The 26,800-nt window shown below is 42.1% G+C and overlaps 1 protein-coding gene across 1 annotated transcript; it reads right to left on the minus strand.

Moving 5' to 3' along the window:
- Positions 1–1,017: 1,017 nt before the first annotated feature.
- stat6 (signal transducer and activator of transcription 6, interleukin-4 induced) lies at positions 1,018–22,943 on the minus strand. The gene is made up of 20 exons (XM_070967512.1): positions 22,564–22,943; positions 15,311–15,456; positions 15,033–15,177; positions 14,493–14,573; positions 13,449–13,632; positions 12,329–12,429; positions 11,806–11,954; positions 10,358–10,474; positions 10,014–10,181; positions 9,594–9,681; positions 9,391–9,513; positions 9,017–9,109; positions 5,849–6,052; positions 5,671–5,765; positions 5,441–5,574; positions 4,179–4,328; positions 4,019–4,079; positions 3,763–3,843; positions 3,044–3,163; positions 1,018–2,935 (listed from the first exon to the last, which is right to left on the minus strand). The coding sequence occupies exons 2-20, from the start codon at positions 15,442–15,444 to the stop codon at positions 2,875–2,877; spliced, it is 2,289 nt and encodes a 762-aa protein (XP_070823613.1). The 5' UTR covers positions 15,445–15,456; positions 22,564–22,943; the 3' UTR covers positions 1,018–2,874.
- Positions 22,944–26,800: the final 3,857 nt, after the last annotated feature.

The raw sequence follows: 26,800 nt of genomic DNA on the forward strand, positions 1-26,800 counted from the left end.
ATTGTGTTGTTTGACGCGACTGAAGGGTCTTTGTTACTTCAACTGAAGGTTAGAAATGAAAGAGTGCATGAGGTGTAGTGGCTTGTTGCTGGTGTTGGCAAGCACCTGGTGCCTTCTCTTTTCTATGCTGAGCTGGGTGGCTCTTTGGGAGTGAGATAGTTTTATTGGACAAGCCCCTCTCTGATACTTGGAAGAAGAGAGAAGGTCACCATGAGGCGACTGAAATCTTTAGTGTGTTTGTACAGGGTGATAAATGTACACCTTTATTTTCATACGATCTACACAAGAGAGAATGGACTTTGAAGTTGAAGCTCTACATTGGCCTGGTGTCCCCTCTCTCCTCCATCCCTCTTTCATTCACCCTACCTCCTCCCTTTGTTTACGCGGCAGCCACCTTGTTCTGCTCTAATGAGGGGACATCTAAAGCTGCTGGGATGGAGGGAAGGGGACGGGGCACTGAGATAAGTTAGCGTTTTGACAAATTTCACCAGAGCAGTTTTTGAACCAGGCATGTAAGCTGATTCTCTTCCTGCTTCCTCTCCATAACCTTTTTTTTTTCAGTGTGATTTCCCTGGCAGTGGTTGAGTAGAATTTCAATTTTAGTGACATGTTGAAATTAGAATTTGTGTTCTAATGGAAAAGCTTTGTGATGTACAGTGTAAAGTTTTCTTTTTAAAAAAACAAACAAAAAAAAACAAAAACAGTTCATGATTGTTGAAACTGGATGGATAGGAAATATAATATGCTAGTTATGCAATGTCTCCTCTTTGGCTGATGGATTATGGAAGTAATGCCAATTATGTTATACACCAATATGCTCTCATTCAATGGACAGCCTTTTTGGTACCAGGCATACCTTCCCAGTCACAATGCCACTGATTTATTATTTTTATATGTCAAAAAAATCAGAAAATTCTTATGTTTCCAATCCTTTTTTTGTCTGTTTTCTTTTAGACCCACTGCAGAAAAATATGGGATTGAAATAGACGGTTCCAGACATTTGCATTTAGAAACAGTTGTCATCACATATTCCACTTTTGAGAACTAAACCCATTTGCCATTCACAAAACACAATTAGATGAGGTTATTTCTGTCATGCAACAGGGTCGGGGAAAGTTGCGATTCATCTGCCTGCAACTGCACTCTGTGTGCACTGTTCCAAAAACTGACATTAACACCTCTGACATCAGTCACTGACTTGAGGGGGGTAACCAATTTCTTGTAAATAAACTCACAAAAATATTTTTGATATTTTGAGAAAAACTGAGCTTTTATTTTGTCACCACGGTTAAAAGAGTATATGGATTGTAGTAGTAACATCGGAGTGATTTGTCCAAAGGTCAAGCCACAAGATATAAAAGGTTATCATCCGGCAAACACACATGCAGCATGGTACATCCAACACATCACTGTATTCTTCCATGCATAACATTGACAGTAATGGCAGGTAGTGCAAAGCTTCTCATAAAACCAGAGCTTAGTTTGTAAAATTGGTTTTGATATACATTCAGATACGAATAAAAGCTGCAAAAGCCAGATTATAATTAGATTTAAAGCTCTCACAAAGCAAAGATCCATGCATCGCCTGACAGAAAGATATTTTCATTTATCCTGATTCCAATTAACTCCAGCGCCAATTAGTTCTTTACTCTTCATTTTGGACTTGATCCCTAACACTTTTTTGATCTTAATCGCTCTCTCTAACCAAAAAAAACAAAACAAAAAACAGCTACATTGACATCTTATTTGAGACTCCAAATGTTACATTAATTTAGTTGTTAACTTAAATTTAAGAATTTGCATCTACGAATAAAGGAAGGATGATTTGTAAATATACTGTTGATCATTTACTTTCACTACTTCTGTCAGTTTTAGCACTCAAGGGACTGAAGACAGATAAACAAACCGCCTTTTTGTGTCTGCATTAGGGCATCAAAATAGATAAAGAATCTAAACCAGTAACATTTATGCTCAGTTAGTGGGACCTGATACAGACATACAACAATTATTGGCTGAAATTAGGTCATAAAAGCTTTAGAAATATATACAAATAACAGAAAAAAATACACATAAATGAGACTCTAAGTAGACGGATATAACAGAAGCATTTCCCAGCAGCACCATCACCACCAGCTCTGCCATCCGCTGCATTTTAAGTGTGTATGGTTTCACAGTCACCAGTGATGAAGAAGCTTATTGTTCCTTTCATGTTCCTAATCCTCGCTATACCACAGAATGGGTTAGACTCACAAACCTTTAATGAAGAACTGACCATGCATACTGTGTGTTACTGTGAGTGTATAACATGCTATAGCTGAGCCTCGGCCAGGCTTTTCAATCACAAGAAAGGGTTATATGTAGAGTGGCCAGAAGTATCACACTGCCTGCTTTCATGCATGTTTGGTCGACGGTGGAAAAGCACTGTAATCTGGACAGTAAATGACTTATTTTCCAAGATGCCAGGAGCAAAGTATACACAGACAAGTAAAGAAATCAAAATCAACAAACCTACCACCAGGGGAGCGAGAGAGAGAAAAGGAGAGAGAGGCTGCACAACAAAGATGGCCGACAGACAGCGATGACAGCACTTTTCATTCTGGTTTGTTCTCAGTTTTACTTTGTCCTTAAAATGATTTCCCGCTTTTCACATAGCACCAGCTCAACACGGTGAGTCCGAGAGAAATCAAAGTCGTCCCCGACAACTTTTTTAGTCAAAAGTAGATGAAGGTGTGGATGGATGATGAAAGTGGAGGAAGAAAGTCTGGGACGAACAACGGTGCTTCTTTCACGTGAAGCTCAGCCAGATGAGTTTCTCTCTGGTCTCTATTCAATGTCCGCTTTACACTCCAAAAACGGCTTCGATGGGAAATCTTCCTAATTATTCAGAGTCTGCAGAAGAGTGTCCAAATCTAGCTCCATATTGTTACCTGTAGAACTAGATGACAGACACATACACATAAGTGGCATCTCAGCGCTGCGTTAAAGCAACTCTGGAAAAACAAAACAATGGATTTCATGCACAGGCCTGAAGATGAAAACCTACATGTGTTCAGGGAAGACCACAGGAGGGTTTGGAGTGAACTCCACTGCAGTTGTTGGTGCTGTCTCCATAATGTCTTGAGGGATGGGCTCTTGTGGGCTGAATGGCTGTGGGAACGGAGGCCTGAGAGAAACAGCAGGAGCAGACGCGTTATCAGGAACAGGAACCACACATTTATTAATGACCACTAACACTTCCAGATACGCGCTTCCTTCAGTCACATGACCAAAGCATTCAAAGTTGGCTGGTTTGGGTGTGACAAACTGACACTGGTTAAATTACAATTTAATCATTTCTAATAATAATAATAATAATAATTATTAATAATAATTTCACTATGCTATTAAGAAGAAATTTGAGTTGCCTTTGATTTGCTCAGGCGTTTCCTCAGTTTATGAGCCTTTATGGAGATAAAGGTAAGCACTCAATGAAACACTGAAAATGGAAGAAAGTAACACAAGTATATCAGCAACTACAACTGAAATATTAAAAAGGGAAATTTAACCTCTTACATATTTGAAGCTATCGAGTATTCCATACCGAATTACGGTGAAATGCAAATAAAATGGTGCTACAGTGATACAGAACAAGTGCATGTCATTTGATATAATACATGTTTTAAAAAAGCTTGGATTGGAATATTTCACTTAATGTGAGTGTTATATAGCTTTGGTAACAAACACAACAGAGGAATATATTATCTATGAAGGAGTGACACTTACACGGGGAAGCTGACAGTACTGTGAGGGCTTTCAGCAGGAGGGGCCATATTGGGAGCCGGATGTGTGGCCGAGCCAGCTTCCCTGCACGTACACACACATACACATACATACACATACATACACATACACATTTAAACAATTTCCCCTCGGGAATAAATGAAGTAATTCTGATTCTGATTCTGATACGTACATCCCAATGTTTTTCTTGTAAAATGGCATCAATTGACAGGGTTTATTTGTAAAAACAGTTCCTTACATGCCAACTTTAGTATGGAGCGACACAGGGATATAACCTCCGATGGGTGACGCCTGAGGCTCTGTTTCAAATGAGAGCAGGAAAAAAATCCATCTGTCAGTCGTCTGTTCTCACCTGAACTTAAGAACATGAAGCTGATTCTGTGCATCACGACCATTACCTGTGTAGAATTTTTTGAAAACTTCATGTTTAGGAAATTCAGGATACAGGAATGTTATGTGGCTGATGTCCCGTATGCGGTCACCAAGGCTGCGGATCTCAAGATCTCTCTTGGTGAAGGGCTGGATGTTCTGGATTTTCTGTCCCCCATCTGAGAGACAAAAATGTTTGATGTGACACCTCATGAGTGTGTGAGAGAGGGAAGTGAGAGAATAATGAACTGCGGGCCTAGCTATAATTATTAGCATTATTATCATTTTTATTATTAGTAGTAGCTACTGCTCTACAAGTGGAACTGTGATACTTTACATAAATATCAACATTATATCAGCATATGTATGTACAACCCTGATTTCAAAAACAGTTGGGGCACTGTAAAACAAAACACAATGTGATCATTTGAACTGAAAACTATATATTTAATGTTTGACCTCATCAGCTTCATTGATGTTTGCAAATATCTGCTTATTCTGAATTTGATGCCTGCAACACATTTCAAACGAGTTAGGACAGGAGCAACAAAAGACTGGGAAAGATGTGGAACGCTCCAAAAACACCTGTTTGGAACTTTCCACAGGTAAACAGGTCCATTGGTAACAGCTGATAGTATCATGATTGTGTATGAAAGGGGCATCAGTCATTCACAAGGATAGAGTGAGGTTTACCACTTCGTGAACACATGATGAAGAATATTACTACCAGGGCTCAGGAACACTTTGCAAAACACAGGTAAACATAGTTTGTTTGCACATGACTGCATTCTGTTTTTAATTTATGTTTCACACGGTGTCCTAACTTTTTGAGCCTTTCTTCAAAACGAATGTTCTGTCCTAAAAATAATTCAGGTACAGGGCACACAAACAGGATGTCTACACAGCCCCCAAATGGTCACAGAGGGATCATGTTTCAGAACTACTTCTGCACTTCCTCGCAATAGCTTTTGTGTTCTGTCTTTTTCTGACTAAATAGCTGTTCCTGTGGACATCCTCAGAGAATCTCATATCAATCAAAGCATAGCCATGGCTACAGCCACAAACACAGCGACAGCAATGGCCAACGCTATATCATCCCATTTCTCTGTGGATCAGAGAAAGGCTGAACATAAAGAGGGCAAACGACAAACAAGGAAAAAATCCCACCATGACCTTTCAGGGGCTTCAGTCCAGCAATTTATCACTGAACACTGATGTGCATTTACAATAGCGTCAGGAGGAGCAAACTGGCTGCATACGCCAGCATTCAGACTGCCACACCAACACTCACTCTCTGTAGCAGACACATATGCAATGGTGATGCCTCCGATCTCAGAGTCACTAAAGCGAAGCAAGAACGTCCCGTTGGGCCTGTCTTTGAGAATCAGGTGTAGATGCTGCTTCCCAATGAAACCAAATATCAGCCTAGTGGAGCAAAACATAGAAAACACTTGTCATTATTAACAGATTGGAGCAGGTTGCTAATGTTTACTATTGAAATAGCAGGTGGGGTCGCCTCACCCTTCGCTCCAGTAGGTCTTCAGGTGCTTCTTGGTCAGCTCCATCACTCCCTCAAACCACTGCCAGAAAGTGAACGGTCGACCCGGAAGAACCTCCTGTAGGAATGCAAGGCACTGTGAGATTTGAGTGTGTGTCAGCCTGCGTACGTCAGAGCGAGAGCACATACACCTGCGTGTACCTTATTAAACTGGGCCCAGGACACCATCATGTTGCTGAAGTCATCAGCAAAGTCAGGCTTGTCGAATATCTTCTGGGCCAAGAAGTGCTGGTTGTAATGGTCCAGATTGTGTTGTGTCTGGACCTCAGCGGTGAATTTACTGTTGAGAGTACTGTACATCATCCTCCAGGGCACGCGCTCCGGCACCACAAACGGCACTCTGTCCTGATGACAACGACAAAGAGGCTGACGTGACGACAACGCTGACGTGCAGTTACAATAATGTCAGTGTGCGTGTGAGTGAATGAAACTCAAACTGAGAAGAGAAAAGAAAGCGGCATCACAAACGTTGACTGTAGACATTCATTCTGTTTCAGCGGTTAGGATTTTCAAGAAATCCATCTATTTCTTACAGACCACATCAGGCTATTTCCAGTCAAAGAGAGCAACAAACAGGAAACCCATCCACAGAGCTTGTTTGCACATTACTGTAAGTCTGTGGCTCACCTCCAGCTCCACATAGGAAACTGATAAAGCTGCATACAATATTCTCTCTGATGATAGAAGCCAGGAGACATTTGTACTGACGTTTGAGTATTTTGAGTGTTTAGTGCTGAGTAGCTTTTGTGCAAACTCAGACCTTCAGTAGAGGATGATATCTTATATTGGTGGTCGGGATGTAAATATGTCATCTTGCACAGTGATTATCCTCCTGTAATACTGCCTTTATGGAAAAATCAATCGACCTTTTTCACAGCAGATATTATAACTTGTCATAGCAGGAAAGTGTCATTGAGAACAGTAAAAGTGGCTGCATTCCATTTAGTTGAGTCATTTCCAGGGTTCTGGCGTTACGCCTGCTGGCTCACTGTCATAGTGCAGATTGCTTTCGGTCTCCCTCGCTTGCATGTTTTGGCACTTTTCTATCCAGTTTTTAGAGCTCCATATTCCAAACTTTGTCAGATAGAACGATAACATGAGCGAGAGCAGACATATTAGTGAAGCCAATACACGTGTTAGGCTAACGCAGCAACTTAAATCAAAGATAGCTGAATGGCTAAGGCACCTGAATTGATTTCTGTCTGCCACCAAATAATGGCAAAAATGCCAAAAAAGAGAGATAAGTTCACATGTGCTTTATGGCCCTCCTGAAAATGTTAATATGGCAGACCTTCCTGAATTATGCTAACACTGTGAAATAGATGCTGCAATCATCTAATGCATCAATTATCTGTGAACTCCATCACATTATGATGAAGCTTTTGGCTAAAGTTCAAAATAGTTCATGTTTATTCCTCTTTGGGTGAATGTCTGCTATTTCCTCCTGCTCTGCCTGTCTCCATCACATCTTCCCATTTCCCATGCTGTTGGAATCCCTGTATTTACATTTCAGCTGTCATGTTCAAGAACCAGTTTAAAAAAACAAAAAGATAGTTTGTCTGATCCACGCTATCCACACACACACACTAGACACCCTCTCTACGTTTGAGAGTAAGCTTCAAACCTCCCTTTTTGATAAAACTTACATCATAAAAGTCTCTTAAAAATGGCTCAGGCCTGCCTTGGACCAGCCCCTAGTTAAGACAGGTTTGAAACTGCCCGGAAACTTCCCATGATACACTGAGCTCCTCCTCTCCCTCTTCCTCTGAACACATTCATGTCTCATGAACACATCACTAGCTTGGCTTTTTCCCCGGGTACCCATGGATCATTGCTGCACCTGGAATCTGGATCATAGTTGTGCACACTGCTGTGGCCCTGCCAGATCAATTATGTTTCTACTACAATTTTACTATTATCATATACATATTGTTATTATTGTTATTTCTATTGGCATTGCGGTGCATCTCTCTCTCTCTCTCTCTCTCTCTCTCTCTCTCTCTCTCTCTCTCTCTCTCTCTCTCTCTCCCCCTCTCTGTGTCCCTCTCTCCACCCAACCAGTAGAGGCAGATGGTTGCACACCCAGAGCCTGGTTCTCTTTGAGGTTTCTGCCTGTTAAAAGGTAGTTTTTCATTGCCACCGTTGCCAAGCGCTTGCTCATAGGGGAACCGTTGGGTCTCTTGACATTTAAGTGCGGTCTTTACCTCCTCTGCATGAAAAGTGTCATAAGACAAGTCTTGCTGTGATTTGGCGCAGTATAAATAAAAGTGAAATTGAATTGAATAAATATATGCAAGTTAATACTGTAATTATCTGCTGCAGCCTGCTGCATATAAGGGGGGATTTCTAGGTTTAAATTTATCTACCTCAGTTTCGCACATAGTACATTCCCTGCAATAGCTGAAGGTGCTTTGTTTGTGAATGGCCACGCAGCCCACACAGAGTGGGTAGATTCCACTTAATAGCTGACACCAGCTTCTGTGTCAACTGTGGGTTTGGGAGCAGTTTATTATGGTCAGTCCTTTGTGTCTGCAGTGGTGAGATTGGTATATGCCTCAAGTGATAAGGTCAGAGTCTATAAATGCTAAATGTTAACTCCCAGCCATTTCTGTTCTTCTATCCATATACAGACTGAGACAGATCATTTTGTTGGTCAAACAGATACAGATACAGATAATGGCATCACCTCTATTATATATTTTATTTCAACTCAAATAAATACCAAAACATTTGCACAAAATTCCTCCAAAACCTAATTAGATAATCTAATTAAAGCTAATTAGAATCCTGTAATGTATTTGATGTGCATATGAATTCACACAGCGATGGCACAGCAGGGGGCAGTTTTTTTTGTGCGGTTTTTTTTTTGGGGGGGGGGGGGGGGGGGTTTCAGTATCTTGCCCAAGGATACTTCGGCATGTGAACTGCCGAGGCCAGGGATCAAACTACCAACTTCCTGATCGTTGGAACACCGCTCTACCTCCTAAGCTACAACTGCCCCCTTCATAAGCCCAACCTCCACCATAGCATCGTCCCGTGGGGGGTTTTTTAGCCTATGTTCCTCTATGGCAGGAAGTTACGATAATCAACTTGCTGTGCCTTGGCGTTTCCTTGCGGGAAGTGGTCAAGTTGGAGTACAGGCGCACAACACTAATGCTGTACAGTCAATAGTCACAAAGTAATCTGAGTCAGTGTGGTCACAACAGCACAGACAACCAAACGGCATCATTAGTAACAGAGAGCAAAAAGTGTAGGGACATAAAAGAGGAACCAGGAAAAACAAAACTAAAAGAATAATCAGACACTTACTGCTTCAGAAAAAGCACAGTCCCAGATGATGGTGGCCAGAGCGTTGTTGTCTTGACTCCCGTGAACAATGACGACCACCGGCAGTGAGATCATCTATAATCATCATCATATCATTTAAAGTGTGTGAGTAGCCCTGTTCCCACTCAGCATATATACTGAAAATAAAATTCAAATCATGTTTAACAGTTGCAAAATAAGAAATGTACAGTGTGTGATTACACAGCTGTCAGCTCAGTGAATCACTGCTGTAGCCATTTAATGAAGCTTGTGTGCTTACGGATGCAACTGAAATAAAAAGGAACATCATCATGACATTTCATTAACAGGATGTGAAGACCAGTTAAAGTACACGCAGAACAATGACAGGGTCAAACCTGTATCCTGTAGGGAGTGTCACAGCCTGTGATGGTGATCTCTGCTGAGAACAGGAGAGCAAATTTCTCCTCTGTCACAGACTCTGATCCCTTCCTGTCTGCCCTCTTGATCTTCTTGATGGACTTTTAAACCAAAATAAAAATTTGTTAACCAGACTAAATGATAGTTTAATCGAGGCTGATAAATCTAGAGCGGCGCATACCATATTCCTGAAGGTGGCACATGTGCTCTTGCTGGCTGTGTTGTGTTCGAGGATGGCCGTGTTGTTGATCAGTTCTCCGACGTTGTCGCTGCGGGGAACAAACAGAGAATAGCATGAACCATTAAGTACACAAAGTACCTTAATAAAACGCATTTTGAGCTGTTAGCCTTTAGTGTTTTCATTTGATTTTATCTTGAAATTTTCAAATTGTCTTTCAGATTCCCTAATTATTGTGTTGGAATATACTGCAAGTTAACAGGTGCAGGTTTTCACCTTTTATCAAGGTATAATCCAAATTACTACCAGAACAAATCCAAAAATGCTTGCATGGTACTGCAAGGGGGAAAAATGGACTGAATGCCATGAAAACCAATTAAATAATGCTCCCTGACAGTCCTCCATGTTCACAGTATGACTCACCCGGGTACACTGCCCAGGTTCCTGGCCTGCAGTTCATTAATGATTTGCGCCTTCAGCACCACAGGCTTCCCGGGAGCTATTTTCTCTCCCAGCAGATATCGCACCGTCGTGGAGAACTTTGACTGGGTCTTAATGACTTGTGGGGGCTGCTTGTCCACTACAAGAGAGCTGAAGGAGACAACAGCTACGTGAGTGAAGAAACATGCTTTTTGCTTTAAAAGACATACAAAAGTCATGTATGTCACTCTTTGTGGACGAAGGAGAGAGAACACTTTGAGTTAAATTTCACAGTTCTCCAATGTAAAAATACATAAATATACAGAGAGGGGTGTGCAGTGTGCTACCTTTGAACCAAAACCTGTAGAAGTTGGCCCAGCCTTTCTTGGAGCTCTGGGATCGGTTCCCCGATCAGCATCAATTCCTGTCTCAGCTTGCCGTTCACTCCAAGCAGCTGCTCACACCTGATGTGGAAAATGTGTAAATTAAGTGAGAGTGTGAAAGTGAAAGTGAAAAGACAAACGAGTACAACCAGTGAAACACAAAGGTTTATTTATCTGATCAATCATCATGTCATTCAATATGATGTGTTTACTGAAGTATTCTATTTCAAAGCTCAAACTAAGAAAGACTGGTTGCATCAACAATGACTTCCTTCAGGCTTCATGGCCATGACTCACAGGCTGACACTTATTTACAATATCAAGGTACAATATCAAGAGAGGAGCTAGTGAAACGCCTCAGCTGGTCTGTTACGCTGCAGCAGTGAAATGATTACAGTCAAACAAGTGATCTAATTAGTTAATCACATAAAATGCAAAACATTTGCTGTTTTCATCTTTATAGGATGAATGCCTGCCGGTTTTGTATTATTGGACAGACAAAACAACGACTTTGAAGACACATTAAACTCTGGGAAATTGTGAATTTCTGCCACTTTTTAAACCGAACAAGACTCTACAGCCATGCTGCAAGTCTGTGAGCATGCTAACTTGCTAAAAAAAAACAATGCTAACATGCCGATATCAAGCAGGTATAATGTTAATACAACATTGGCCATCTTGGTTTAGCATGTTAGCATACTAATATTTACTAATTAGCAATAAACACAAAGGGCTCTATTTTCAGCGCACTTGGTATTTTGGCAAACCGAGGTGCACAGAGGTACGCCAGGATTGGTGTTGGGGCGCAGTAGGGGGAGGTGTTGGCACAATCAGCCGGCGAATTTGGATTTTCGGTCCATTTCGGTCCACACCAGCGGTGTAAGAGTGGACTGAAAGGTCGCCACCCCAGACCTGGTCAACTCTGTGTGCCAGCGGCGCACCACTGGGCAAGTGGATTTTCCTAAACCAGCGGACTCCAGCACCCACGTCACCAATACCTCACAGGCAGGTTTCCATTGGTGAAGATTGGACTCAGCTGTGTCAAATCCACTCCACGCCTTCACCCCTCCCTCCTTCCGAGTTGCACCGCTGGGTGGAACTGAGATGCGAAGGGGGAGGAGTTGTGCCGGCAGCGCAGTGCACAAAAATACCAAAGTCTGGGCCACCACGCCCCATCGGTGAAGCGGACCTGACTTTGCGTCGTGCCTCCACCACGCTGCCGGCAGAATCAAAAATAGAGCCCAGTGTGTTGCTGATGCTGGTGGGAAATTGTTCCAACGCAAACTCTTGGACAAATTTGACTTGATGGTGTCACTAGTTGAAAAGTTGAGGCTTCTACAAACTGATTATAATTCACAGGGTTTCAAATATGTGGAGCAAATTTCAGTCAGTTTGCTTGGGCTGCACCTCACCAGGTCTGCAGCGGGTTGAGGTTTTCGTCAATGGGATGTCCAATGGCGGCCTTGTGCTGCTCCCACCTCCACGACTTCAGCCTGCTGATCAGCCGGGTCTGACACAGGTCCAGACAGTCCACACACTCCTTCAGCAGCTGGAAACGCTTCTACAACAACCAACATCCAAACACATTACACTGACACACATGGGCAAACATACGGATGCAGGTGCGTGTCAATAAACATCGTGCACACAAACACAGAACTGTCACACATCTGCATGCATACCAAAGCATATTATAACACAAAGAGCTTCACATAACATTAGTCCACATTATTTATCAATCGTTTTGTTTTTTGTCTGTAAAATGTATAAAATGATCGGACTACTAAAGATGTAGAAGTGAACAGTGTGAAGCTCCGGCCTTAGAGCAGCTGTCTGTATACACTGTTTAGATGACTCAGCTTTCTTCAGAAATGTATAAACAGGAAGTAATTCCAATCTAAGGCGCCAGTAACTCGACACTCGCAGTAACCTCACCGTGGCCATTGCTTTCACATTGTACTCCAGCTGCTGGATGTGGTTCTGTAGCTTCTGGACTTCTGAGTTTGAGGGATCCAGTCCGTTCTGTTGGATTGGCCCTGTGAAAACAATAATGTCGTGGGTTCAGTCCGTTCTGCACTACAGGATACTACTTCAGACAAACTAATCACGACGCCTGTCTCTGATGCTTGACTGGGATATAGTGGCCATTCTTCTGACAAGAAAGCAAAAGCACTAACTAACAATGTAATTTTTGACAGGATGGGAATTATTTTACATGAGGGGATACTGGCATGAAATAAAAATCTCTTCTTAAAACCAGACAGAACAGGTTAGACTGGGCAACATGGGAGACATACAGGTCAGGCCGGACAAACAGACAGAAAACAAAGACACAAAAAATGTAGTAAGCTTTGATAAAGATAGTACTACTTGCACTGCGCACTGAAAAAGTATTTAAAAAAGATAGATGTTAAAAAAAGAAAGCACTTCATGTATGTCACAATGAAATAGACTAATTGTCTCTGTACACTGTTTATCCATAAATAACAGAGAAGGAGCAGGGATTTCCAGCAATTTCCAGCAGTGTGAAACAAAAAGGCAAAAAATTATATGAAGTGTCAGAGCAGAAAGAATGAATTTAGGCAAACCTGAAAACACTGACCTGCAGATCAGAAATTGAGGAAGCGAGCGCAAAGGTTAGTGATGACATGAGGGGCACCTCAGGGCTCCAGTCTGGACTGTTTTTTATTTACATGTTACACCAAAAACACCAAACTTACCACAACTCAATTCACACCAATCAGAAGTCATTATTAATGAAACCAAGTGGGTCAGGCCAGTGTTGTTTATGAATATGCTCTCAATCCCAGAACTGAACTCAATCTTAAGTATTTTAATAATAAACACATGGACATGAAAAGCTAAATTAGAGATGGTTGAAAAAGCTCAGAAAACTAAACTGAAAACAAAATGAAAGGATGAATTAATCTTGAAAAAGAGGAATTTAAGTAATTCAGCTCCACTTCCAGTCTCTATGGTGAGGTACCAGAGGCTTATTGGCACTTGGTGCTGCAGTGTGGCTGCTTCGGTATGTGAACATGAACATGTGCCTCACCTTGCAAACCCTCATAGTTCTGCCTCTCCCAGTTGAGCTCTTCTTGCAGCTGGTGCATCTTCTGTCGGACTTCCTGGACGTCGAGCACCTTCAGAACCAGGTGGTCTACATCCTGCATGTTGGGGAAGGAAGACTCTCTACTCTGGTACGGTGGGAACTGTGAAGACCTGTGCATCGGAGTGGACTGCAGACACAGAACAGAAGTAAATACACGTACAGGATGGTTCGCACTGGGGTGGTTTGACCACATTACTTCACTACTCCACTTTTAGAAGTAAATCAATGGTGAAAATTATCTAGAAAACAGATTAACTCTATATTTCTGAGAGAAGTCAAACTCGGAAAGAAGCAAACAAACAAGTAATTTTGTACCTCCTAATATTATTCTTTGTCTTACTTCCATTTGGGTGTTAGTCATGAGTTTTGGAACTACAATTCCCATAATTTGGAGGATTGGGGGCTGTAAAAGGAAGGAAGTACAATGCTGTCATGGAGTCACTTAGTTAACTGCAGACTACAACTTGAGCCCAGTTTATTTAGTTGATATTTGCATGCATTTTGCCAAACTGGCACCAATAATAGGGCCGAATTAGCTATTAGCAGTTTACCTTCGCAAAGTACCTGTAAATGTACAGACATATGTCACCAGATAGGTTCGATACAGATGAACACTTAAAACTTGATAATCAAGGCAAGTTCTGCACTAATAAAGACCACTTTTTCCATTGATTTCTGAGCAGATTTGTTGACATTTACTTGCAAGAGACATCATAGATAATGATTCCCTCAAAGATATGTGTATGTGTGTTCAGAGTTATGACTCTGAGAAGGACTGCAAATTTTGATGCAAATTGTGGCCGGCGGCCTGCAGCAGGCCGAAAATGTGCTACAAATTAGGATTTAGAAATACACACTTTTTACACCTGCTGCCCCCAAAACAATCTCTGATCCTTTCATACATATTACACAACAGGAGTTTTGAACTGATGTCTGTTAACTGCATACTTTGATTAAAAAGTTCCAACTTTCTCCAGAGGATCGTACCGTGTTGAGCAGAACCCTCTCCTTCCTGAGGATGTCCCTGACCATCACTCCAAACTGCAGAGGCTGTGGCTGAAACATGCTCTGTAAAGCAAGCACATGTCTTATAAAATCTTATCAAAAAGAGTCCATAACAGCACCATGGCAGCTACTCATATGCAGTCATAAGTAATACATCTCTAGTGGCAGCTTTCCTGCTTTTATGTTGCAACAGTTTGGCACAAACAGGCTTGTGTGGTAATGAATCCCAAAGACACATTCCTTTGCAGCTCTCCTCACCCGCTATACAACCCCAGAAACACATCTTAATATTAGTCATGAGAAACACAACATTTCCCTTTTTTCAGTGGTCTCAGTCACTCAAACCCGCTCTGACTTCTGGCAGCTGCAGGGAATCATACTGCACATAAGGGCTTGAAGAAACTGCATGAACTGCATGCAACCTCAACTGCAAACAACAGGTATAGTGACACTGTCTGATTTAAACCGGTGAGGAACCTAAATCCTGTTCTGGGAACATGCTGAGTAACGCAGTCCCCCTACCATGTTCCTGCTGATCTGCATCAGCTTCATCCGGTCCACCACGTTGGCATTCTGCTGAGCAATCGACTGCAGCATGTTGATGGTCTGGTCCAACAGAGCCTGAGCCTGGCTCTCCTGCTCCGCCTTTTCCAGTGCAAAGTCGTCCCTGTGAGCACACACACACAAGCACATTGATCCACACAGAAGGCCACGAACAAGCACACATTATATGAAATAAGTATCCATATTCTTAGGCTGTGAATATACAAGCATATGTGTGTTAACTGCTTGCGTCATACCATCTTTGGCTCTCAATCCACTCGGCTAAGAAATGTCTGACTTCGATGGGGAAGGCGGTTGGGGGATACAGGCTGTTGACAGTCTCATCAGGCAGGCACTGTATCATCTGGGACATGTGTATCCACTGGGCCATGATCGAGCAGGGCTACAGGAGTCAGAGTAAAAGGACAGTATGTATGACCATTCAGTTTTACTACATTTTTAATTTACAGGACATCTTTGTTCAAACACGACACTGCCATTACAGAATAAGAGCTGTTCTATATTTTTCTTCAAATCATGAAACCCATAAAACAAAAAAAACAACAATAGACAGATTGTCTCTGTGTGCTTTCTCACGTCCCTTCACTGTTTGTGGCCCAAACAAATTTCTTTCTCCCAGACATATGAATCTTTAAAGAAATGACTCACAGATGTATTGTTTCCTTTGTAACCTCAACTATCCCACGGCAGTCATTAAAAACTCATGCTGTGCAGCCAAACATTGTTCGCACCCACAAAACTTCGTTAAACAGTTCAGTGGAGGTCGCAAGGTTTCCAAAAAAGCAAACGCGTCTAAAATGACGTACAAGAACAAGCAGAGTATTTCCACTTGATGGAAAGATGCAGCCATGAAAGAACATGGAGTCTTGGGTTTAAACACTTGTGACGTTAAACAAAACGACTTCACACTGGAACAAGCTGATACACAATATGTGTGATACCGCCTGACGGTGTGGAAAACAGGATTCTCTTAACCTTAAAGCTGATTAAAAGGGGGGAATTATAGGAAGCTGGAAGTTAAGGAGAAAATACACTTCATGGCCTTGTTATTGAAAATAAATACAGTGCCCATGTTCATCCTGCTGAGGGGACATGTCACCCAGTGGAACAGTGTGGCTCATTTACATGTTGTTAACAGTTTTTGCAGATCAATGCAGGTTTATGGCACAGAGCAATAAACTACGTCAGGATCTGGATACACAGACAACACTTGTTAGTTGGAGCAACTCATAGTTGGGTTCAGCCTTCTCACAGGATTTGTTGACAATAAGAAAACTAGAATAGAGCCCAAAATCTCTGTGTCTTACTCAAACAACCATGTGGAAAACATGCACACCACAGCTGTGGAGAGACAGATGATGTTACTCTGTTCTCATCTGTGTCTTAAGACATCACTTTACCACTATTTTGTGGTAATGTGAAGGCCAAACCATTAACCTACCAGCTTCTGAATGAGTAAAATATTCCATTGGCTACTATAACTTGCATTGAAACCCCTTATCTCTTCACTGTATCTTAAAGCTCTCGTATCTCTCTGCAGTCTGTTTGTCATTATGTGAGCTGAAAGTGGTTTCCTGTTTCACTCCTGATCAGAGTTGGTATTCATGTTGACTTAAGTACACAACAGACACACAACAGAGTAACTTCAATTTAAGCATCTGTGAAAGGTGAGAGAAGAAAATATGGACGGTAGGTCAAGATATCTATGAAAGATCGAACATCTTTCTGTGGACTCCAGGATAAGATCTGAGGGGAAAATGTTTTGCTCTTTCATTTTTAAAAAACAGAAGCAGTGCTGAGGATACGGCAGGGAGGACACACACCCCTTAAAGGAAAACATTTTCCCTCTGCGCTTATTCATTTTAGCTGAGAAGATCGATACCACTCTCATGTCTTTATGCTAAACATGAAGCTAAAGCCAGGTAGTGCTTATCTTAGCTTAGCGTAAAGGCTGGAAACAGGGAGACAGGTAGCCCACCAGCACCTCTAACCCTCCTTAATTAAAACATTATATCTCTTCTGTTTGATCTGTACAAAAAGAGAGAGAGTGCAATGCCATCGAGCTGCCTGAACTGATGTGTAATGGGTTTATTTATATCCAGTATAACCGGCAAACACTGAATTTCTGCAGATAATATCAACACGTAAACATTAAGACTGAATTGTGTGCTCTTCCACTTGGACCACAAAAAAACTGATGGCTTGATTTCATTGTATTTTAGTCCATCAGAGGTTACACCTTATTGACGGGATGTAACATTTGATTCTGGACAACTTAACACCTAATACAACTTGCAAGGAGCAAGTTAAGTTTAACCTGGCAGTGTGGAGTCAGTCATGCAGAGAGAGCCAGCGTAGCAAGTACAGCAACGTAAACAGCGGCTAGAGCAGAAAGTTCAAATGCCTGGTTATAAACTGCTCCACAAAAGTACGGTCAAAACAAGCCGGAACAGAGCGAAACATCTTGGTTATGCAGCAGCATGGCACGGGGTGGCAGAGATCGTAGTGCTTATTTTTATCGACACCAAACGCACATGCTGGTTCTTGTCTTTTGGAGCCAATCCAGACCAAACAGGAGAAAAAAGAATGAGACAAATTTGCAGAACAGGTCAACAGAGCATTCCAGGGAACTACAGTGAGTTTACACATTTTTCCTCTTACTGCAGCTCTTTACTAGCATTTCCTACTTCAGCACTGCAATCTTAGCAGCAATTATTTGAACAGTTTGCTTCTCTCGTCAGGGAAACTGCGCCACTGCCTCAGCAAATAATCCAAATAAGCCAACCAATGCTACTGGTAACTTACACAGAAAGGAGGCCTCGGCTGTGGTTCAGCGTTGTGTTATGCTCATGTTTATTCCAATAATGAAAGCTTCTTGTCATAGCACCATAACCACATACATTAATTATCAGGGGAATGTGATGTGTCATATGTGTGTGTCTCTAGCTTGGCTGCTAAAGCTGCACTACTGTGACTTCGACCACATTTTGACTTCTGCCATGCAGGGAACAGCAAGTTGGTTTGACACAGGCAAGGCAGTCGTGCAGCCTCTTGCAGAAAGAACAGCGCAAATGAGTGAAACGGTATCAGATCCTGAACCTGTTGATCCAGTATTGCCATTTTGGGCATAGTGTTTCAGCAGCCTGGGGCAACAATCACCCTGCAAATCTTTCCTTCATAACGCACACACAGTGCTATGAGGAGAGATAACTAGAGCGGCATTCGTTATTCAAACAGATGCACCCCATCGACAGCAGCACCTGAATATTGGGTCAGGTGTCCCATTCAGGCCCCCCCCCCCCCACTCAGCTCTTCACAAGATGCTTGAGACACTGACAGCAACCTCAGCAACAACAATTTTCCTTTTTTAAAAGACAGACTTCAGGACATTTTTATATAAGCCTGCATTCTGGATGTGTTCAACACAAAACAAGCAGATCACTTGAGTCCGCTTTCATCTTACAAGTCAAGAACAGACATCTCACTGGGGTACTATAAGCTTGGAAGCCTTTCTCTCCTGCCAGAAACATCCCTGGTGGGACTCACTTGGACATTAAGAGCCCTCTCCAGGGCCTGGCCTCGCAAACCCACATAGACTACATAATCACAACAACAGCAGTTGAAGTCAGGCAGGGACATTCCTCTCCCTTTGCTCCCCTGAGTGCCACGTTTCCACAAAGATGCCTAAAAAATAAGCAAAGTATCAAGTGAAATGTTTCTAGAATTTAGTTTCAGGTCAGGTCAGGACAGTTTCAAGCTATAAGAACTGGGGACAATGTTTTGATCTGGTGAAAATCCACAGATCTGTGTGCCAGTATAGAACAATGTTCATCAGATAGGTGAAACTAAACTTCCCTTTAAAAGCTGTTGTGACGGTTTTCAGCCTGTATTTGTTCATGAACGTTGAGATGGAACATCACATTGAGCTGTTAATGAGGAGCTATGAACTGAAGTATTTGGATAATATATCATTTACAGTTGTCTGCAACAAAAAAGTGCGTTCACTTGTTGTGTAATGGGAAAAGGAGGTTAACCTACAGTAAGTGTACTGGGGGTAAAAATCATCCGTAAACTGGAGACTCTCTTTTCTGCTGCTCTGTTTAGTCCCACTATCTGGAGTTTAAGCGCTGCAGGCTTGAAGGTCATTGCACAGACGGTGACTGGAACCAGCTGATGATCTGACTGACATCATCTACTAACCAGAATAACTTTCTCCTTAGGACGACGACGTGACAAGTTTGTGTAAATATGCAAAACCTTGGATTTGTATGTCAAAACTCTCTCTCTCTCTTTTTGTAGAGGATTAAATATTATCACATGTTCTTTATCATTACTATTTTCATTATCATCCTTTGATGCATTGTTTAAAAAGAATGGACAGTCGGGCTTTTACATTTTGTTGCAGTAACGTTCTTGTACACGTTAAATAAAAACAAAGAGAATTTAATAAAAATTGCAAATAGCAAATTCAATTTCTTCGAGAATAACAGCTGCATCCAGTTATTGGTACCCAGACATGGCACTATGTTTTACTTGTACAGCCCAATACAGCAAACAAAGTCGGAAGTCACAAATGCACAAGTTGTTGAAGACATGAGTGATATAGAAACCACGATATCCAGAAGACATTCTGTTCATATCACTATAAATGATCAGATCTGTTCAGGTATGGAAAACCACAGGTCAGGTGGTGTAGCTGATGTCACTCATCATCGGAAGTCACAGCAGTACCGGTCATTTTCCACTGGCATTCTCAGAAATCAGTGTGGGTGAATCTGATGGTTTTATTTTGAAGTTTTAACTTAGACATTGGTTTTAAGAGTCTCATCATATGAGTGCAGTCATGGGGAATAAACAACGAATCCTATTCTATTACCCTTGTTGAAGGGAATGAATGCCCTTCACTTTCTACCTGCTTTCCCTCACACTACCTGTCACATTACACAGCAAAGAAAGGAACCTCGACTCACTCGCTGCAACTAATGATTATTTTCATGACTTATTGACCTGCCAATCAATGGATTATTCTATAAAACATCAGAAAAAAGAGAAAACGCTCATCACAATATCAGTATATCAACTCACTTGCCAACAGTTCAAAACATAAGACAATGAATTTATGTAATACATTTTTCAATTTAGGGCTGAATAGATGAGTCAATTAATCGATTGCATTACAATTATATTAGCGACTGCGCTGGCAACAATTTTGATAACCAATCGCAAAGAGATCATCAAATAATCTTATTAAGCAGCAGTTCTCTGGGTCCAGTTTCTCAGATGTGAGGATTTGCCGCTTCTCTTCAGGAGTAAATGGAGTACAGTACCTTTAGTTTGGGGACTTTTCACTATTTTATGACACAAAAGGGTAATAATTTTTTTAAAAAGTGCCACCAGATAACTCGATAAGGAAAATAGTCATTCGCTGCAGCCCTGATTCCATTATTGAGATCAAAGCGACAGTCAGATTATTGATGACAGCTGAGCGATGGCTGAGAGAGAGACTGCTGGCATCTCGTACTATTCGAGTGAGCAGTTACTGAAAAAAAGCACTTCATGGTGGCGAGGAGTGGTGCCTCATCTGTAAATACAATAAATATATCTGCTTTGGGGAAAAAAACCCCGCTGAAGGTCTGAATGTGGAAACGGAAATAATAACAGAATGCGATCATTTGCAAACAAACTGTATTTACTGGCAACAGTTTCACAAAGTGTTCCTGAGCCCCGGTAGTTATTTGGCTCCGGCGGCCGTTCTTACCTCTACAGCTAACAATGAGATCCAAAACCCTGAAAATGAACTCAGCCAAGCCTTTGACAACTTGAATCTGCTGCACCTCCTGACAGATAGCACCAGTTTAGTGACCGAGCAGGCCAAACCTGACAAGTCAAATGCCCAAACATCCTTCATCAGATAAGTGAAACTACACTTCCCTAAAATTTGGGTGAGATCACCAAAAGTGCTCTGTTGGCAGTAAAAACCATGTGAACGTGCCTCAAGTTAAGTACACTGTATTCATATAGCCGTAATATGCCTCAAAGGGCTTTACAGGCTGTACATTGAACAGCCTTCGACACCACCCTGGATAGAGAAAAACTCCCCCAAAAAAACCCTTTAACAGGGTTAAAGAAGCCTTAGAGGAGCCGTAGAGAATGGAAACCAATGGGAAAACCTCTGAGACCACAACTACCAACACCTGCGTCAACAGATCTCTCACATTGTAGAGGTTTCTGTACATCGATGTCTTCACTGAATTCAATCATCTGTCATTTGTAGGCTCAACATTCATGGCTGATTTCACTTGAAAGAGAAAGCGAGAGACTTCCCCCTTTCTTTCTCATCGTGTGTGGGTGGCACAGTTCAGTAGTGGTGAGCACAAAGAATGGATCTGAGGCCGTGGAGTTGCTTGGGAAAAAAGCTGTGGCCGCTTCAGATACCATTACAATCACTATTGTGCAGGAAATCTTCCGCCACATGAATCATTGTCATGTCAGATTTGGATCATCTGTGTCCCAGGAGTGTCTCCGACTGACTTCTGTAGCCAACACATTTTTCAGGTTTTCTTTTACGCTGGAGCTGCTGTTCTCCCTTAGGTGGGTCTCATCACCTTGTGTGTCACAGCTACCCACTGCCAGGCTCTGCCTCTGGTGGATTCAACAGAGCTGCACATGTCGTTGGCTCTGTGAAATCTGGGTTCAGTAAAATGAAACTTACACTTGGGCTAAGTTACTCTTACTGGTAGAACACCAAACCAGTGCATGAAGGATGAGAAATGTCCACAGGAATCACCTTAACAAATAATAAAGGTGGTCCAAGGCAGATATACTTTGATATTTTTGTGTTTAAAACAACACAACCTCCATTAATCATCAAAGCTGTAAATAAAACCAACCTACAGTCAATAAATAACGACGTTAACACTGTGTAGGCCTACAAATAGGAACTGAAGTGCAGCCAGCAGCTTCAGTGTTCAGGGCTGGCCTATTCATCACATGGCATCTCTGGAGCTAATACCATCTGATCCATTCTATCAATATTGGGGGTTCATGGCGCATAAAAGGCGTCGAGCTGAACAGGATTTCTAGGAACAGGACGGTGACGATGAAACAAATGTGCTTATTGGGGCACAGAGGGAGGAGGGAGGGACTACGAGGTCGATAAAGACAATACTCTGCTGAATTGATCATTACATAATACCTTCACACATTAAAAGACAGCGATCAAAAGCTGGGTTTGTTTTTATTGGATGAAAGTGAAAAAGTTGACATGGTTACTTTCAAAGTTTGCATGAAGCTGAAAGGCAGCATTTCAGGCCGACACTTTTTTTTTCTTTTCTTTTTTTTTTTGTAACCAAAACATGGCAGAGACGCACACAACCTCATTTACTACGCACTGCTCCCACAACTGACAAGGCCTCATCAGCAGCAGGCCCCAGCGTTTAACACTATGGTATAAAGAATAATATACTAAACAAAACAATGCAACACTTACCTTCAGTTAAACACAGATCTCAAAACATTGAAAAACCCTCTGGTCCGTCGCCTCTTCCTCCTCCTCTGTCTCATAAGCCCTCCGCCAGTCCGAATATCCTACTGAACATTTCCTCCTTCCATCACTTAGTTTAGCTCCAACCTTGTCCTTTAAGAAGCTTCGTCTCAACCGAGGAGAAACTAACTTTGAGAGCCGAGCAGTTCTCTCTGGTTGAAAGTAACTTTTACGAACGCAGAAAGAAGGTTACGCTTACTTCCCTGTTACGCACGATGTGCCAATAACGGAGGAGCGCGCTTTATTTCCTGCCCTCACGTTCAAGTTCACACATGACCGAGATGTGAATGTGGTCCGGGCTGGCATCAGGGCTGCTGCTCAGCAGAGTGATGATGATGATGATGATGATGGTGGTGGTGGTGGTGGTGACGTTTAGAGGCTGTGCATGACGGGCTTTTGTTGCGCAGCAGAGGAAGAATGAGCGCAGCTATGTTTTGGTCCAACCGTGCAGTCTGGACTCGGTTTCAGGCTGAACTTATACACTGTGGTCCGTCTGTTATTACTGCGTGAATGACACAACGCCAAAGCACCGTGCCGCCTTTAATGTCTCAGGAATGAAGCAATAGCCATGCACAGAGCTTAAATGTGGCGTTTGCGTGCCGCCTATAAAACAGAAAGTACAACTGAAGGCACTGGGCTTGGTGCACTTCCACAGAACGAAACGTAGGCGGAGTAATGTTGAGTCATTTCACCAGATGCTGTAACTTCCAGTAAGTCTCCACTGAGACACATGATACCATATCTGCAGATGGCAGTGCCTTCAAGTCGGACATATTCCCAACGGCACCCACTGCCGGACAACACACACAGTATTCAGTGCGCCTCAGGAGTTTACCTTTCTGTCTCCTCTAAGCTTAAAGATAACAGCGCATGTTTTGGGTTTTACTCTTTTGGACTACACACAAAAGTCAGTCACGTGGAGTCATTACAGGTCGTAAAATTGTTTGTTTGTTTTTTTCCTGCGGGCCTGGGTGCAAGTATCCGAATACATGTAATACTTCTGCAGTTGCTTTGCTCACAAAATACTGTCTGACGACGGCACACACTGACACACTGTTATTTGTTCTACCTATGACAGCAGTAATGACGAGATGTGCACTTATTGCATTGTCATTAATAATGCACGTGCATAAGTATTTTGTGATGCATTGCAGCTTTACAAGGCTGCTTTTAGGCAGCATGTCGGCAGATGAAATATTCAGCGGTGTTGTGTTTTACATTCATCTCTCTATTGCAGAAGATTATGTTACCCTGCACTCAAACTACACACATACTATCCACAAGGTTACTGTAGGTTTGTTCTCTGGATTAACACACTGTGGTACAAATGGCTGATTTTATTATTTTGTATTGTCGTTTCCTTTTCATGTGGAACAGAGAACTTCTCTTTGTTTCCACGTGGAGCCACCAGGGGTCATTAATGTGTTTTATATGTGACAGTTCAGCCTCTGCTTGGCTGTGTGCGGTTTTGAAGTTGTAATATTGTTGTATTTGTGATTTTGTTTGTTTTATCTATGTGTGCCATGTTTTATAATTGTGTTAATATTTCACACCTTGTCTCATTGTCATATTGCACTTGGTAATTTTAAAATGCACCCAGCCGGTTTTCATGCTGGATCCTCTTTGTGAGCAGCATCCCACTCAATTAGCGCTTAAGCACTTCAGTTTTATGACAAAATAAACACCTACAAACATCAGCTGATTGTAGACTGATCTGTATCTGACTGGACTGATGGTCCAGGCTGGTGCATCTGGCTTTGTGGTTATCTGGATTGACCACATGAGGGAGGTATAGACCTGCATAAAAGCTGCCTGCCTTCACTGCGTTCAATCGTATGTTTGAAATTAGCTGCTGTCAGACTAAGATCTCACGTGATCATCTGCAGACTACCCACCATGAATCAAATCTGATTTTGTACAACAATGTTCATCCACGTCTGTTAGTCTGAGAATCTTCAGCTGGTGAAACTTCTGCTCCATTGTTCTGAAACAGCAATCTGTTTATTCCCTTATAAACCTATTTAATGTTTATTTATTCAATGATCACATTTTAGTCATGTGAGAGGGGGCAGGCCGAAACATTTTACCTACACATTCCACCTGTCAAACCCAATTTCCTGAGAGTTTTGACTGACCTGTCCAACACAGAAACAATGCAGCTGCAAAGATTTGATCATTTCCTCTCAAAGAAGCTGAGCAGTTTCCATTGTGCCATGTTTCCCTCACTTGATCTGGATCTCAGATTAGCGCATTTATCTGGCTTGAAGCTGCAGGCTTCATCTGATGGTTGTGAGTCATTGTTTCTGTGTTCTCTGCTTCGGTTTTGCTACTCTGCTCAAAAGTGCCAAATATTGCAGAGCTGACAGACTCAGTCCCAGTTACCGTAAAGATTATGCTCTTTAGTATTCAGGCCAATATTTGAGATGACGGCTACGACGTCCAGGACAGAGCTAATATCTAATGTTAAACGACATCGATCCCGTGTAGTGGTCCTGCTTTTGCTCTCGCAGTGGATCTCCTCCTCTGTCAAGGACACATGCTTTAGGATATAAAGTAAAACCTTTCAATTAAAATAAGGACTATTTAGAGCTTGACATCAGATAACTTCTCCCAGTATTTGGCTGTCTGTTGGTTGCAGGTTTGGTGTTGAAACACATCCTTCAGCTCAGTGTTTTGACTGTTGTTTGATGCATTACCACTCTCTGTGCAGGTCATCATTTTCGGGGTCTTCTTAGGTAAAGGGCCCTTACTGCAGCTTTGCAACATCTGGAACCAATACAGCTGTGCTGGGTATCTGTGGTACCAGGGGGCTCGGAGGTTGTAGGCTGGGCTGGGGGGGCGAGGGGTTGGACTAGTTGCTGCTTTGGCCCTGGGGGTCCATGTGTCCCTGACTTCAAAATAGACTTGATTGCTAACAGCTGGCAGTCCTAACTCACCCAGTGTCAGAGCTCTCCTCTGATGTCAACCTTGTCAGCATCAAGGCCCGAACAATGGAGGGCCAGCAGCATGGCAAAGGTAGAGAGGACGACTGGATCTGTGTGAAATGAGATTCAGAAAATGACCTTTTTTATGAAGGTTGTTACCATAAATAACTCTCAAGTTTTTATCAAGGCACCTCTGAACGATGCACACACTGAAGGTGTGCACGAACACTGTTAAAACAGAATATTCAAGTTGAGTGCATGCTGAAAACAGTTCTACTTAAACTGAGTGCACTAAGTGACATCAGTGCAAAACAAATATATAAACACTGAACCAACAAAACAGTCCTGAATGCCTCCATCAGTACAATGAAAAAGCTTCAGTTTCTATTACAATTACCCACATCATCAAATTACATAAAATATTCTATAAGGCTTATTGTTCCTATACCCTTAACCAACTTTTAATTTTTGTGAAATGTACTCTCAGTATCACTTTTCATTAGCGCTGTGACGCAGTGAGGAAAGTGTGGCGGCGTCCTGCTACATTCACTCCCTAAGTATGAGTAAATAGGACAGCAGCTCATTAGCATCTTTTATTATCCAATTACAAACTCTGCTCGCCTAATTACCTCCAATCAGCAGGGAGAAGAAAATGATTGACTTCCTGGAGGACAGGAATCACTCAGGACAGAGAGGACAGTCTGGTTTTCAGTCTTCCTGCCTGCAAAGTGCCTCACAGGAAGTCAGACAATGGACGTATGTGCAGAGAGAAGGCAGGAGCTGCTGTATCAGTAAAAATCAATTATCACCAATTCAAACCGGTACAGAAACCTTTAGCTGGTATGGATCTCTTACTTGTCAGAACATGTCATACAGGTAAGTGTGAAACTAGGTAAGCTATAAATAAGCCTCTCCTCATATACCAGTGTCTCATTTCCACATGGTCTACTCCAGTTTTGCAAGGTTGCTCTGTGGATTATGTTGTTGAGTTTGTGACAGGAAAAGATAGGAAATAATTTTCAAACAGCTGCAGAAGTGATTATCCTTCATCAGAGGATGAAGGGCAGCCACTGCGCAAGGTTGTGCTTATAACAGAGCTATGCATCATTATTAGACAATTAATTACTCTGTCATCAACACCAGCGGCACCACTGTTCTACTGGGATTCAGTCACAGATGTTTCAAACTCCGCTTTGACACCACTATCCATAACTGGTGAGCAATAGATCCCGTTTCAGGCTTCCGCTACACTTTCATTT

The sequence above is a fragment of the Chaetodon trifascialis genome, chromosome 8 (genome assembly GCF_039877785.1).
Source record: "Chaetodon trifascialis isolate fChaTrf1 chromosome 8, fChaTrf1.hap1, whole genome shotgun sequence".
NCBI lineage: Eukaryota > Metazoa > Chordata > Actinopteri > Chaetodontiformes > Chaetodontidae > Chaetodon > Chaetodon trifascialis.